This window comes from Notolabrus celidotus, chromosome 9, assembly GCF_009762535.1.
Source record: "Notolabrus celidotus isolate fNotCel1 chromosome 9, fNotCel1.pri, whole genome shotgun sequence".
Classification (NCBI taxonomy): domain Eukaryota; kingdom Metazoa; phylum Chordata; class Actinopteri; order Labriformes; family Labridae; genus Notolabrus; species Notolabrus celidotus.
The window spans coordinates 22,063,863-22,077,628 of NC_048280.1; the positions used below are offsets into that span (position 1 = coordinate 22,063,863).

The 13,766-nt window shown below is 41.3% G+C and overlaps 1 protein-coding gene across 1 annotated transcript in view; it reads left to right on the forward strand.

Annotated features, from left to right (window-relative positions):
- The window catches only part of fam172a (family with sequence similarity 172 member A), a 167,661-nt gene that overhangs the window by 7,604 nt on the left and 146,291 nt on the right, over nucleotides 1-13,766 (forward strand). Inside the window, 3 exon segments of the mRNA XM_034692266.1 lie at nucleotides 5,029-5,046; nucleotides 5,049-5,129; nucleotides 8,773-8,873. Coding sequence (XP_034548157.1) covers nucleotides 5,029-5,046; nucleotides 5,049-5,129; nucleotides 8,773-8,873 — 200 coding nt within the window.

Genomic DNA, 13,766 nt, shown 5'->3' on the forward strand with positions numbered 1-13,766 from the left:
ATGATTACGGTTAGGGAAGGAACCAGAACCAAACTCAAGCAAACCCAACCAGAACCCAACCAGAACCCAACCAGAACCAAACCAGAACCAGAACGGAACCGTACCAGAACTTTACCAGAACCAAACTCTAGCAAAGGGAACCAGAACCAAACTCAAGCAAACCCAACCAGAACCGTCCAGAATTGAATCAGAACCGAACCAGAACCGAACCAGAACCGAACCAAATCCGAAACAGATCCGAACCAGAACCGAACCGGAACCTAAACGTACCAGAACCGAACCAGAACCGAACCAGAACCAGAACCAGAACGGAACCAGAACCGAACTCAAGCAAAGAGAACCAGAACCAAACTCAAGCAAACCCAACCAGAACCGAACCAGACCTGAACCAGAACCGTCTAGGACTGAACCAGAACCGAACCAGATCCGAACCAGAACCGAACCAGAACCGAACCAGAACAGAACCAGAACCGTACCAGTACTGAACCAGTACCTTAACCGCACCAGAACCGAACTCAAGCAAGGGTTAGGGTTAGGGTTGTGATCAGGGTTAGGGTAAGGGTTGTGATTAGGGTTTAGGGTTAGGATTAGGGTTAGGGTTAGGGTTGGGATTAGAATTAGGGTTAGGGTTGTGATTAGGGTTAGGGTTAGGATTAGGGTTAGAATTAAGGTTAGGGTTAGGATTAGGGTTAGAATTAGGGTTCAGATTAGGGTTAGGATTAGGGTTAGGGTTAGGGTTAGGGTTTGGATTAGGGTTAGGGTTAGGGTTAGGGGTGGGATAAGAGTTAGGGTTAGGATTAGGGTTAGAATTAGGGTTAGGGTTAGGATTAGGGTTAGAATTAGGGTTCAGATTAGGGTTAGGATTAGGGTTAGGGTTAGGGTTAGGGTTGGGATTAAAGTTAGGGTTAGGGTTAGGGTTGTGATTAGGTTTTAGGGTTAGAATTCCGGTTAGGGTTAGGATTAGGGTTAGGGTTGTGATTAGGGTTAGGTTTGGGAGTAGAGTTAGGGTTAGGGTTGTGATTAAGTTTAAGGGTTAGGATTAGCGTTTGAATTTTGGTTAGGGTTAGGGTTAGGGTTAGGATTAGGGTTAGAGTTAGGGTTTTGGTTAGGGTTAGGGTTATGGTTAGGATTAGGGTTAGGGTTAGGGTTTTGGTTAGGGTTTTGGTTAGGGTTAGAGTTGTGATTAGGGTTAGGGTTAGGATTAGGGTTAGAATTAGGGTTCAGATTAGGGTTAGGATTAGGGTTAGGGTTAGGGTTAGGGTTTGGATTAGGGTTAGGGTTAGGGTTAGGGGTGGGATAAGAGTTAGGGTTGGGGTTGGGATTAAAGTTAGGGTTAGGGTTAGGGTTAGGGTTGTGATTAGGTTTTAGGGTTAGAATTCCGGTTAGGGTTAGGATTAGGGTTAGGGTTGTGATTAGGGTTAGGTTTGGGAGTAGAGTTAGGGTTAGGGTTGGGATTAGAGTTAGGGTTAGGGTTAGGGTTGTGATTAGGTTTAAGGGTTAGGATTAGGGTTTGAATTTTGGTTAGGGTTAGGGTTAGGGTTAGGATTAGGGTTAGAGTTAGGGTTAGGATTAGGGTTAGGGTTATGGTTAGGATTAGGGTTAGGGTTTTGGTTAGGGTTTTGGTTAGGGTTAGGGTTATGATTACGGTTAGGGTTAGGATTAGGGTTAGAATTAGGGTTTGGGTTGCGGTTAGGATTAGGGTTAGAATTAGGGTTAGGGTTTTGATAAGGGTTAGGGTTAGTGTTGGGATTACAGTTAGGGTTAGGGTTGTGATAAAGGTTAGGGTTAGTGTTGGGATTAGAATTAGGGTTAGGGTTGTGATTAGGTTTTAGGGTTAGGATTAGGGTTTGAATTTTGGTTAGGGTTAGGGTTTTGGTTAGGGTTAGGGTTAGGACTAGGGTTTGAATATTGGTTAGGGTTTTGGTTAGGGTTAGGGTTAGGATTAGGGTTTGAATTTTGGTTAGGATTAGGGTTAAGGTTAGGGTTTTGGTTAGGGTTAGGATTAGGGTTTGAATTTTGGTTAGGATTAGGGTTAGGGTTTTGGTTAGGGTTAGGGTTAGGATTAGGGTTTTGGTTAGGGTTAGGGTTAGGACTAGGGTTTGAATATTGATTAGGGTTTTGGTTAGGGTTAGGGTTAGGATTAGGGTTTGAATTTTGGTTAGGATTAGGGTTAAGGTTAGGGTTTTGGTTAGGGTTAGGGTTAGGATTAGGGTTAGGATTAGGGTTAGGGTTAGGGTTAGGGTTATGATTACGGTTAGGGTAAGAACCAGAACCAAACTCAAGCAAACCCAACCAGAACCGAACCAGAACCAAACCAGAACCAGAACAGAACCGTACCAGAACTTAACCTGAACCGAACTCAAGCAAAGAGAACCAGAACCAAACTCAAGCAAACCCAACCAACCGAACCAGAACCGACCGAACCAGAACCGAACTGACCAGAAACGAACAGAACCAGAACCAGAACCGTACCAGTACCGAACCAGAACTGAAACCAAACCAGAACTGAACTCAAGCAAGGGGTTAGGGTTAGGGTTGGGATTAGGGTGAGGATTAGGATTAGGGTTAGGGTTGGGATTAGGGTTTAGGGTTAGGGTTAGGGTTAGGATTAGGATTAGGGTTAGGGTTAGGGTTATGATTACGGTTAGGGTTAGAACCAGAACCAAACTCAAGCAAACCCAACCAGAACCGAACGAAAACCGAACCATAACCGAACCAGAACCGGACCAGAACCGAGCCAGAACGGAACCGTTCCAGAACCGAACTCAAGCAAAGAGAACCAGAACCAAACTCAACCAGAACCGAACCAGAACCGAACCAGAAACGAACCAGAACCGAACCAGACCCGAACCAGAACCATCCAGAACTGAACCAGAACTGAACCAGATCCGAACCCAAACAGAACAGAACCAGAACAGAACCAGAACCAAACTGAACCAAACCAGAACCAGAACCAGAACCAAACTCAAGCAAACAGCACCAGAACCAGAACCGAACCAGAACCAGAACCAGAACCAAACTCAAGCAAGCATCACCAGAACCAGAACCAGTACCAATCTGGAGCAAACATTATTAATGTCCTCAGGTTGGCATTGAGAAAAGTCAGATGCCTCAGTTTGGGTGGGCTGATCCGATTTCTCCTCTCAGTGAGTATTTTATTTGCCCGGTCTTCAAGAAGACTCTCTCCGAAGGAACAGATGAAGCCAGGATACACAGCCTCCCCTCCACCACCTGTATCCTATATCCTCACATGTGATTGGCCGCATGGCCGCCATGCTGACCAATTAAAACAAAGTTCTGCTGTGAGCAGAGCTGGGGCTGAGAACTGTGAGAGCTAAGCAGCAAAAGGAAAAAACTGGGAGCCGGCTCTCTCTCGATGTGAGCCGGCTCTTCTGATTCACTACAAAGCATTGGCTCTCAGAGCCGCAGCTTTTGATCATGACACATCACTAATGTGCTTAATCTGTGTTACAATTATGAGGGGGCCTTGGACAATTTGGCTCCAAAAAGTTTGAGAACCCCTGCTCTAGCTAGTAGTCCAAATCCTGATAGTGAAAACAAACGGAACAAACAGAGCGACACAGCTGCACAGAAACTCCATGTTGTAGACATCGCTGATCATAATAGACATCGCCATGCAGGACGACAGTTTACATTTTTTTAAACCTCTGAGAGATCTTCAAATACAGAGTGCGTCTTTACACCGGTGTGATTTTTTTCAGAGTTTACAGTAACTCAAATAAAAAAACGTGACATTTGCTTTGTTTTATATCGACCACTTAGCAGGATGAATATCATGATTAAGCAGGTATATTTTGAGTTTGAGTTGAGTTGAGAAACATTTGCGGCCATTTTTGTCATTCAGTTCTATTTAGGTCATTATTGCACTGATCCTCTGATCATTATTATTATTTAATTATTTAAGTAAGGCAGCTTCCTGATTCCTTTGCTGCTTCTTTTGTTTTTTTCTTAGCTTATTTTATAGTTTTTGAGAAAAGAGAAAGCTGAGATGTTGCCCATCATTGTTACTTGGTTACACTAATAAAGTGAAGTGCTGTACAGCTGTGTTTGCATTTTTCTATTATCAATTTGCCATAATTTTCAGGTATGTAAGAGATTATTTCATTGATAGCCATAGACTACATGTTTTTTCAATGTAGACTTCCACTGAGAGGAACATATTAGACTATTAGGAACTAAATTAGGAACTAAATTTAGACTGGTCATACCAGCCTGATCATCAATGAAAATGTCCTGGAAATGTCCTGGAAATGATCTCTGGAAAAGAGTGGGAACCCTGTAATGTCTTGGTGCCAGAGATCAAAAAATCGTACACCTTGTGAGGTCAAGTGGAGTCCATGTCTCCTTAGGTCAAGGCTGTTTTTAAACCTCACCTGATGAGAGAAGGACCTATATTAGACAGGTAGTCATAATGTTGTGGCCCATTGGTGTGTGTTGTGTCAAAGCTGTGTGGTGCAGCCCACCTGCCAATAACCAGAATGTAGGTCTGGTCATGAATCTGGTCAGTGGCTACAGCCATAATGCTATAAGGCTCCTCTACCAGATGTAAACAAGCACAGTTGACGAATTGTATTTTTGTTACGCAGTGTGGTTTGGCAGTATTTTGATGCAGAAAATGCAGATAAAGTTGTCTGTAGGCTGTGTCAGGTTGAACTAACATATCACAAATCGACCGGGAGCAATACATTACCAGCACAGGGATATGGATGTTAATGTGCAAGAAGGACCGAAGGCTGGTGGTGCTAGCTCTGCTAACTTCAGCCACATTCAGCAACCAGATTTCACATTGATCGCCTGCAAACTGTAAATTAATTGTGCCCAATTTTAACAGGTTTAACCTACATACAGAGGGGAGAGATTATTGATTACAATGACAGGTTATTTTGCAAACTATTCTCAGACTATAATGTCCTGATTAAGATAATGCCATGATTTTCTGACATTCTTTGAAGAAAGGCTGTTGTCATTCAATTTTGCTAATCTCTTATCTTTTCTCCTTCTCCTCAGATTTGCTGTCAAGAATAGACTGGATGAACTGATGAAGAAAGATGAACCGCCTTTCACTTTTCCCAAAACGCTGCAGGAGTTTGAATATGCCTTCAATGACTGTAAGTTCATATTATTGTCTTCAAAGCATACAGCTCGCCAAACCTTCTTCTCTAACACAATTCCTGTGAACTTTGAGTGACTGGAACAACATTGTTGACAGTTAAAGCATGGGTACGTCAGCTCAAGTGAATATACATTACATCTGGACAGTTGATTGTCAAAACAGTCATGAGGTCCAGATATAAAATGCAGGAAACATTACCATAGACATAAGCCTGTTTGCTGTAAATAACCTGTCTTTCTATACCTCCCAAGCTTTTTGTTTTGTGACAGCTGATTTTCTACCATTATAACAATTTCTACCATTATATCCCCTTTATGACCTTGGATGTCATCCAATAAGCTTAAATCTTTCTTGAAAGATAGATGAATTAAGTTGTTGTGAGCTAAAATGTCTCTTTTAAGGGTGAGACATGTAACAAGAATACAGAAAAGAGCAGAAAACTTAACCTAACACCACATATTTTATAAAGATGTTAATTCATGTAAAGGAAGTGGTTATAATTGAAAAAAAATCAAGACATTTTAAATATAAACAAAATTCAAAACAAGAACAAATCAGTGTATGTGTTAAGTTATCCATTTGTTTGCTTACGACATTAACATTAATGCATAATGCCAAAATCTGGATCAGATTCAAGCTAAATAATCCATGTGGATAGATGCAGCGAACACCCAAAAGAAGAGAAGTGAAATATGAACTTGAGGAATGACAAACCACAAAAATAAACATTATAAAATTAAAAGTCTATCTAATATTATATTTCTAAATGGCAGCGTTTATGCCCCTTCAGATGAATAAAAAAAGTCCTAATGCACAAGTCTTGAAACCTAGTTACAGATTTAGTTACTTTAGTTAAGTCAAAAGGACCAAAATCCCTGATATAAAAAGTTTTATGGAAACAAATGTAACATTTCCTCTTTGTATTCTCTTCAGTGTAATGTCCCTGTTTTGGAATTAGTGACCGGAGACTGTGGCTACTGTCACATGGGACATTTAAGGTTTTGGTGGTGTAGATGTGTGTTAATTATAGCGACACAAAGGAGCAGAGCTGGACTCAAACCGATGCAGGTCCTGCTGCTATAAAGTACCTTTAGGTTTCTCTTGGCTGGCTTCAGGTGGGGAGTGGGAGTCTGAGCTAGGAAGGTGTTGATTTGACTCTTGGTTTTCTGCTATAGCTCTTTCCTCTCTCCTTCTTCTCTCTCTTTTGCTCTTTCTCTCCCTCTCTCCCTCCCTCTGTTCTCTGTCAGTGTCTCTGCTGGCTGTCTGGCTGGCTGAGTGGGGGACATGTTGTGTACTCTACGGCCCGTCAGTAACCTACTCAGCCTTGCCCTCCGCCTGACGGAGCATTTGCATAACCTCGCTGTGCCTAAGAACAGAGACACAGAGACTTACCCCCCACCCGCCACCGTGCCAGCACCTACCCACTCACCCCACCCCTACCCTCAAGTCCCGGTTCAGTCTCCATGGAGGGAGGAACACGTTCACAGACTCTCCATCACTTCCTCCTCACCCAACTGCTGCCTTCTATTTTTTTTCTCTTCCTCTCTCTGTATCTCTCTATTTCTGCCCCTGCCCCTTCAAAAATCCCCCACCGTATACCACACACTCACAACAACTACACACCCTTAACCCATATGTATGTCATGTCAATTTCCACTCAGTGCATGTTTCTGAAGGATAGCATTTCACAGTCCCTCAGGCCCTCGGGTATTTCTATAGCTACACCAGGCTACCTTTTGCCCGAGACAGGTGGAACAAAAATGTTAATTTGACCATGTTAATGATGTGAATAACAGACGAGGCTGTGTACAATAGTTTGCAGGTATCTTAATCACTGAAGATGATGGCTTCATCTTGCTAGCCCTCCAGTTTTCCATTACTGGAAATCCAAGGTTATGTACACCTAATTAAGCGGCCAAATTGAGAACAGAATGCTAATTATGACAGAAAGAGGAGAAAAGTTGAGAAAACGTTATTCCTCTGAGAGGATGTGTTGGGGGAGGCAATGGAGCTGATCACCCCCCCAGCTCACAATCATGCACACACACATTTCTCTCCCTCCTGCTTGCACACACACCCCTTTTCCTACTGTAGGATTTCATTATAGCTCCTCTCTTCCTTCTCTTAGGCAGTAGTGTTTAGATCCTCACCCTGCATGAATGCATAATTGATTTTCTTCAAGGTACTTTTTGTGCACACTGCTTTATCTGTACTTCTCACTCATCTCTTGCCCCACCTCTTCAGGCACACATCTGCTTTTAATGCAACATGATGACAAACCTTGGATTACATGTAGTCTAACAACTCTCCATAAAAGCAAGTGCTGTGATACACAGTGTGCTACCAATGAAAGATTTATCGCATTGATAGAGAGGTGAGAATAGTGGCAATTTAGAGGGAGATGAAGAAATTCTTTTGTGTTCTTTTATGTTGCAAAGGTATTATATTATTTATATCTTAGATGGGTTTCCTCGCATTGTGCAATAATTTAGAAAGTATGAGAGCCCCCTGGCTATTTGGGTTTAAGTATGTGTACTTCTCAGTGGTTTAGCTTTACGATGCTGCAGTCATAAAGGTCAAATTAAATTTAACACTCTTTAGTGTTTTATTGTGTTGTAGTGTCAACCCCAGGATCGATGGGCTCATTGCTAAGGTATAAACACAGAGGTTCCACAGCCACACATGAGGGTAATTGTTTATTAAGAAAAATAGTACCATTTCTGAACTCCATTTTCCTGTCTTAGGACTGTTTTATGACTGTTTTCTATCCAATAAAACCTGGATGTGTTAAAGACCCTCTGTTTGCCTTGAATTACAATAATCACTGAAACCCTGTCCCAAAGAGCTTTGTTTTTTAGTGGAGTTTGTGTTAAAATGGCAGTGTGGTGAAATTGTAACAAATAACAGAGTCCACACACTTACTGTATGTCCACACCTGGTCCTCCTGGCTGGAGCTGCTGATGTGTGTGTTTGTGTTAGTGTGTGTGTAAGCTGTGCTAGTTGGGGTGATTGGCTGATACCCAGACAGCAACCTCAAAGGAATAGCAAGAAGCAGTTGTCTTGGTGGCTAATGGGTGCCAGGCCACCTTTCTCTCTTCATGCTCTACACACACAGACACACAGAGACAGACAGACATGTTGAGAACCTTTCCCACACCCCTTTTAGTCTTTCCTCTTAGAGATTTCAGGTGAAAAAGGCAGGGACAGCCTTGTGGCCTGTTGCCAGAGTGAGGGAGTAAGAAGAGGGAGAGGGAGATTGACACAGTTAAAAAGGAAGGGGAGAGGCATTCAGAGGGATGAAGAAGAGGGAGAGAGGGATAGAGAATTTTTTGCCATACCAGCTGTCCAGCCCTGGCCTGCCAGACTACCAGAAGGCCGTTGGAGTCGGGACTGGAAGAACACTGCTGCATCTACAGGCCTGCTACCTGCCAGATGGGGGTAGTTGAGGGAGGAAGGGTAGGAAAACAAAACAACCAACACAGGGAAAGAGAGAGAGCAAAATGTAAAATTAGCATTAAAACACTGATGGGACAAGCTTAGTTTGTCTAGTTATTTTACAAAGTTACTTATACAGATACCAAGTATCATTACAGATGTGCTGTTTTTGCTTTTTCCTTACACTTCTCTTTCTCCCACAGACGGCCAGCTCAGACATATAAAAACAGGAGAGCCCTTTGTATTCAATGCCAGAGAGGACCTCCACCGCTGGAACCAGAAACGATATGAAGCTCTTGGAGAGGTAACATCAATGTTCTTTCATGGTTGATTTAGAAATTCATGCCGACCAAGTTCAGAAACCCACGCCACAGCTTATTGGTCTGTTAAGATTTTCTATCCTGACATACAAGATGTTGCCTTTGTTGATGATTTTCTGTAGAGTTAACATACTTTGTCCATTGGCCGCTATTACACATGGATTTGTCATAATGGTGTGAGGCAGGTGCACTTTTAGCATTCAACATTAATGCTGAAATATCACAAATCTGATACTGAAATACTGAAAGCTATTTTGTCAGTTACTTTCAAGATTCCATACCACAAATACCTACAGCAAGTCCTGTGTTTTCAAACTACAACCACCATATATATAATCATACACCCTTAAAGAGTTCATCTCTAACTTACTCCAGTAGTACCACCAAATGCGCTATCCATTAAGATAATGAGACAAATGTTCTTTTGTAATCAGTTTTTTATTTGCATCCCCTGCTATGCTGCTTTTAATTGTGTTCAGTCTTTGAAGTTCAAAGCAAAGTGATAGACCTGTTTGTGGGATTACCTGTGTGTTTTTATATTTCTAATGCAGGTATACAGTCGCTCCTTTGAGAGTCAGCCTTCTGTGAGGCTTTTTTCCCCTCTCTTCTTTTGCCTGCTCAGGCACTATCTACAGCATCTTAAAAGACTTTAGAAACAACATTTGGTAGCATGCAAACAGAGGCCCTAAAAGAACACACAGACATTTAAACTAAATGAACTCAGGAATCCGAGGGGGGCCAAAAATTTGGAAAGAAGCAAATAATTATCAAGCTGGATGTATGCAAATTTTATTCATCCTGTGATTAAGAAAAATGACAGAAGCATCTTCCTCAGAGAAAGAAAATAAACATTATCAATCAGTGTTGATACAGCGCTTTTGTAATTAAGAGCAGATACTGGATTAATCAAGATGGCAGGAGACTGCTGAGAAGAGAGGAGCACTACCTGAATAAGCAGTATTATCTGTCTGTTGTTTTTAGGCCACAGATGATTCAAGAAAATGAATACTGTACCTCTTTCAGCTTTGCAAGTACAAATGCAATGTTTGCACTGGGTGAGAAATTATGCTCCTTTATAAATAGACACGACTGAATTGGTATGCCTTTTGTAGTAAGTGGGTTATGCTGCTTAGTCAGCCTCTGTATGTTAATTCACACAAGCATACCTACCTGCTTACTCCTGGCTCAGATGGCCAGCAAATTCCATTGTTTGTTTGATCTGGTCATTCATCTCCTTCCTCTGCTTCATTTCTGCATCAGGCAGGAAGTAGACTTTGTCAGATGTCATAAGGATGAGTGTAGAATAAGTTCCTGATAAGATGGAATTTTATGGGTCCAAACCATTAGAGAGCACTACCAATATCCTTGAACAGCCTGCTCCTGAAACAATCTGAAAACTATACACGCCAGCCTGAGAACTGAGTGAGACGCATAGGACATAGATCTATGTATTCCCAGATGGTAGTGAGACTACCATGGCATGATGTTACACCTTTAATTGTAATGTTGGGGGTAATTTGTGTACCGACATATAAAAGAGGAGGGTCTCACTTGGAGCAATGGAGGAAAATAAATATTTTAAAACATTTAACTGCCAGAAATCAGCTGCAAGAAAGGTGAAACACTGCTTTCTTGTAGTTATGGTCAGTTGCAATCTGAAACTAATCATATTCCACAATTGTGTGAAGATTAGAATATGATTAACCTGTGGTATTTGAGCTGGGATTTAAGAAATACTTTATCTTTAACAAGATATCATTGGAGCATGTAACATTCTTGACAATTTGAAGACCATTTTTTATAATTCAGTTGTTGCCAATGGTCAAAAAAAGGGTTCAACATGATTGGCAGGTTCTCATTGCTAAAAACATGGCTCAACAAAACCTGAGGTCTGAAAAGTGTCAACTGTATTTTAATTTGCTGCGGGGACATAGGGCATATGGACTCAATTCAAGTAGACATAGAGTTACAGTTCTTTCTGGTCCTTTTTGGTTCAACGTGCAACACCCATTGGCCAAGCCCAAGATCATGCACCAACAACCTTGGCGCCACTCAGACAAATACACCCTAGTCTGTTTATCAGTGTAATGATAACAAGCTCATTGGTAAGTCACCTAATTTCTCCTATCTCACCTCCCTCCTGTCTGACACAGATAAATTGAAGGGCTAGTTAATTCAGGCACTAAATTCACATCATCGTCACGTCCACGCTGTCTGCCTCCAACCAAGTCTTAACACAAACCCTGCTGATAGCAAGACTACAAAAAGAAACAATGGCTCCCTGTTTCATGGGCTCACGAGACTGATAAGGCCAGCAATGTCACATAAAGTTTGTCTCATCAGTCATACCCCTGCCTCCCTTCTTGGGGATATCAGCCACAAACTAAGATCAGATATAAAGTGACGGATGTTATTTAGTCAGGAAGTTACACTGCGGCATCTCTAATTGGTAGCATTCAAATCTTAACAAAGAAACTGCCTGCTGTCAGGGCAGGAAGAAAAAGATGATAGACCTGCCTTATTTCTAGACGTTCACATTTCCCTTTACGTTCTTCTGATGGGCACAATTCCTACTGCCAGAAAAGTAAACCAACACATATTTGCAAGGTATGCTTTCCTCATTATTGGGTATGGAAAGCAACCAAAAAATGATGTTATATACTGATGATTCACATAATTATGTAAATGGGATAATGTATGGCGACTGACAAGTAAAGTGAGAGGAGACCCAAGGTGAGCAGGTCCCCATTGTGAAAGCAGTTGTTACAACCTGAAGGAGTTCCTCTGATATAACAACCCAAATACAATCATGATTTTACACAAAAATATTGATTTGTAAACAATTTATTGATTTAAAAATGATTATGTTTATTCTGTTGAAAATAGTCTGGTACACTCACAGTTTGAGCTAAGTCCAAAGTAAATGTTAGCCGTATTAAAGTGAGATCATTTTGATGTAAATATTAACATTAATGTTGACATTTCCAATGCTAGTTAATTAAAACAAAGTTAACAAGACTTTAACCCATATACTCTAATGTATTCACAGTACTACTCTAATAATTGATAGGATGAAAGTTGATAAGATGGCTGCAGGCTGAATCCGAAACCTGCTGCTAAAGTCCTCTGATAGATCATGGAGAGTTGATCGATCCCATCACGTAAGTTTCCAGGACTTTCCAACGTTTTCTGAATATCAATGATTGACTTTAAAGTTCTACTGTTGCTTTAAAGAGCAAGATTGAGTGATAGTACAGATCCTCCAGGACTGGTCTGCCGACAGTGCTCAGAGTAACAGCTAAACACATAGAAGAAGCATTCAGTTTTTGGCTCCACTAGTGTGAAACAAACTTCCCCAGAACCTTAAGTCTCCTTCAAAAGTCACTACTTACAAATTGGAGCTGTATTTTTTACATCTTATGTGATTCAATTTGTTATTGAAAGTTGGTTTCCAAATAATATAATACTACACTGTATTATCCCCTTACAGAAATTGGTCTTGGACTTGAATAAACCCAAATAAAGTCGCCTTGCCTTAAAAATGCCTTGCTTCTTTCCATCCCTTCGTCCCTTCTTTCAGTGTCTCCACAGTGGGAATATACTCTGTATTTTGTTTGGAGGACTGCTTGTGTGTGCGAGCATTTGTATGTCGCTGTATGTGTGTGTGAGGGGGCTGTGGCATGGCGGCTGTATTGTCAGACACATCACAGCACCAGATGTCCAATTTGCACTTCAGCCTTGTCTGAATGGGGGGAACGATAGAAAGAGGGAGAGCGAGGATGTTGGTGTGCGTAGTGGTGTGGCATGGATGTTGGTGTGGTGGTGGCCTCCAAGCAAAAAAAAAAAACAGAGACGGGACCAAACCTGGCTTTGGTACAAGAGCTTCATTTTTCACTCCTAATTTAGAATGCTTAGAAAACAACAAAAACTGATCTCTATGTATTATGATATGATATGGTGAAATATACAGATTTTCTTTTTGAGAAGTTGCAAACATTTATTTTGTTTGAATATCATGAGCAATATTTCAGTACAGATACATGAAAGTCGAACTTGTGCCTGGGCACTTGAGCTCTAGGGCTCTTAGGCTGCCTTTAAACACCTTGGAAAAGCTGTTCAACTGAAAGTTAACCCACAACTTTTACCTCACTACCGTTACATCTCGGCATGAGAAACCTTTGAATGTCCTTGAACTCTTTTGTATGAACCATCTGGACTGAATTCTTTCAATAGGAAGTGAGCTTATTTGAGAGATAGTTATTTTCCTTCAGAATAAGAGGGTTTGGAGTGTGAACTTTTATGTAGTTATGTGTAGTCAAGAGGTGCAGCATTGGAAAGATGGCAAGGAAAGGATATCTGTGGTTGTTTGATTGTGCATAAGTAGGGCCGATAACAAGTCTGCAACTAAAACATCTTTTAAGGTTCTGGTGGCATTTTCTCAAAATCTCAAGAACCCCAGTTTGTTAATTGTTGTATGGTGTCGTTTTTTTCCTGTTGGTTTTTTTCCTTTTTGTTCTTTACTATTATAACGATTTTAAAATTACGCAAATCAAACTAATTATCCACAGTGCGCAGTGTTCTGACATTTCCCATGCTTTATTCTGACTGTAATGGTTACAACTGTATTCCAGCTGAGCAGGCTATCTGCACAGTGTCGCTCGGTACAGAAGGGTCACCTTAGCCTGTGTAGGTGTCAGTTGTAGTCTAATTCCTGTGATTCGGTGATGAATCTCTCTGATAGAAGACAAGCATAGGGTCTGGCCCAGATGGAGCTCTATTAAGCTGTTAATAAATGAGGATTCTTCTCTGCTCTGCCTGCATCTGTGGGATGGAAAGCACTCACAAAATTTGTAAACACACACACACACACACACACA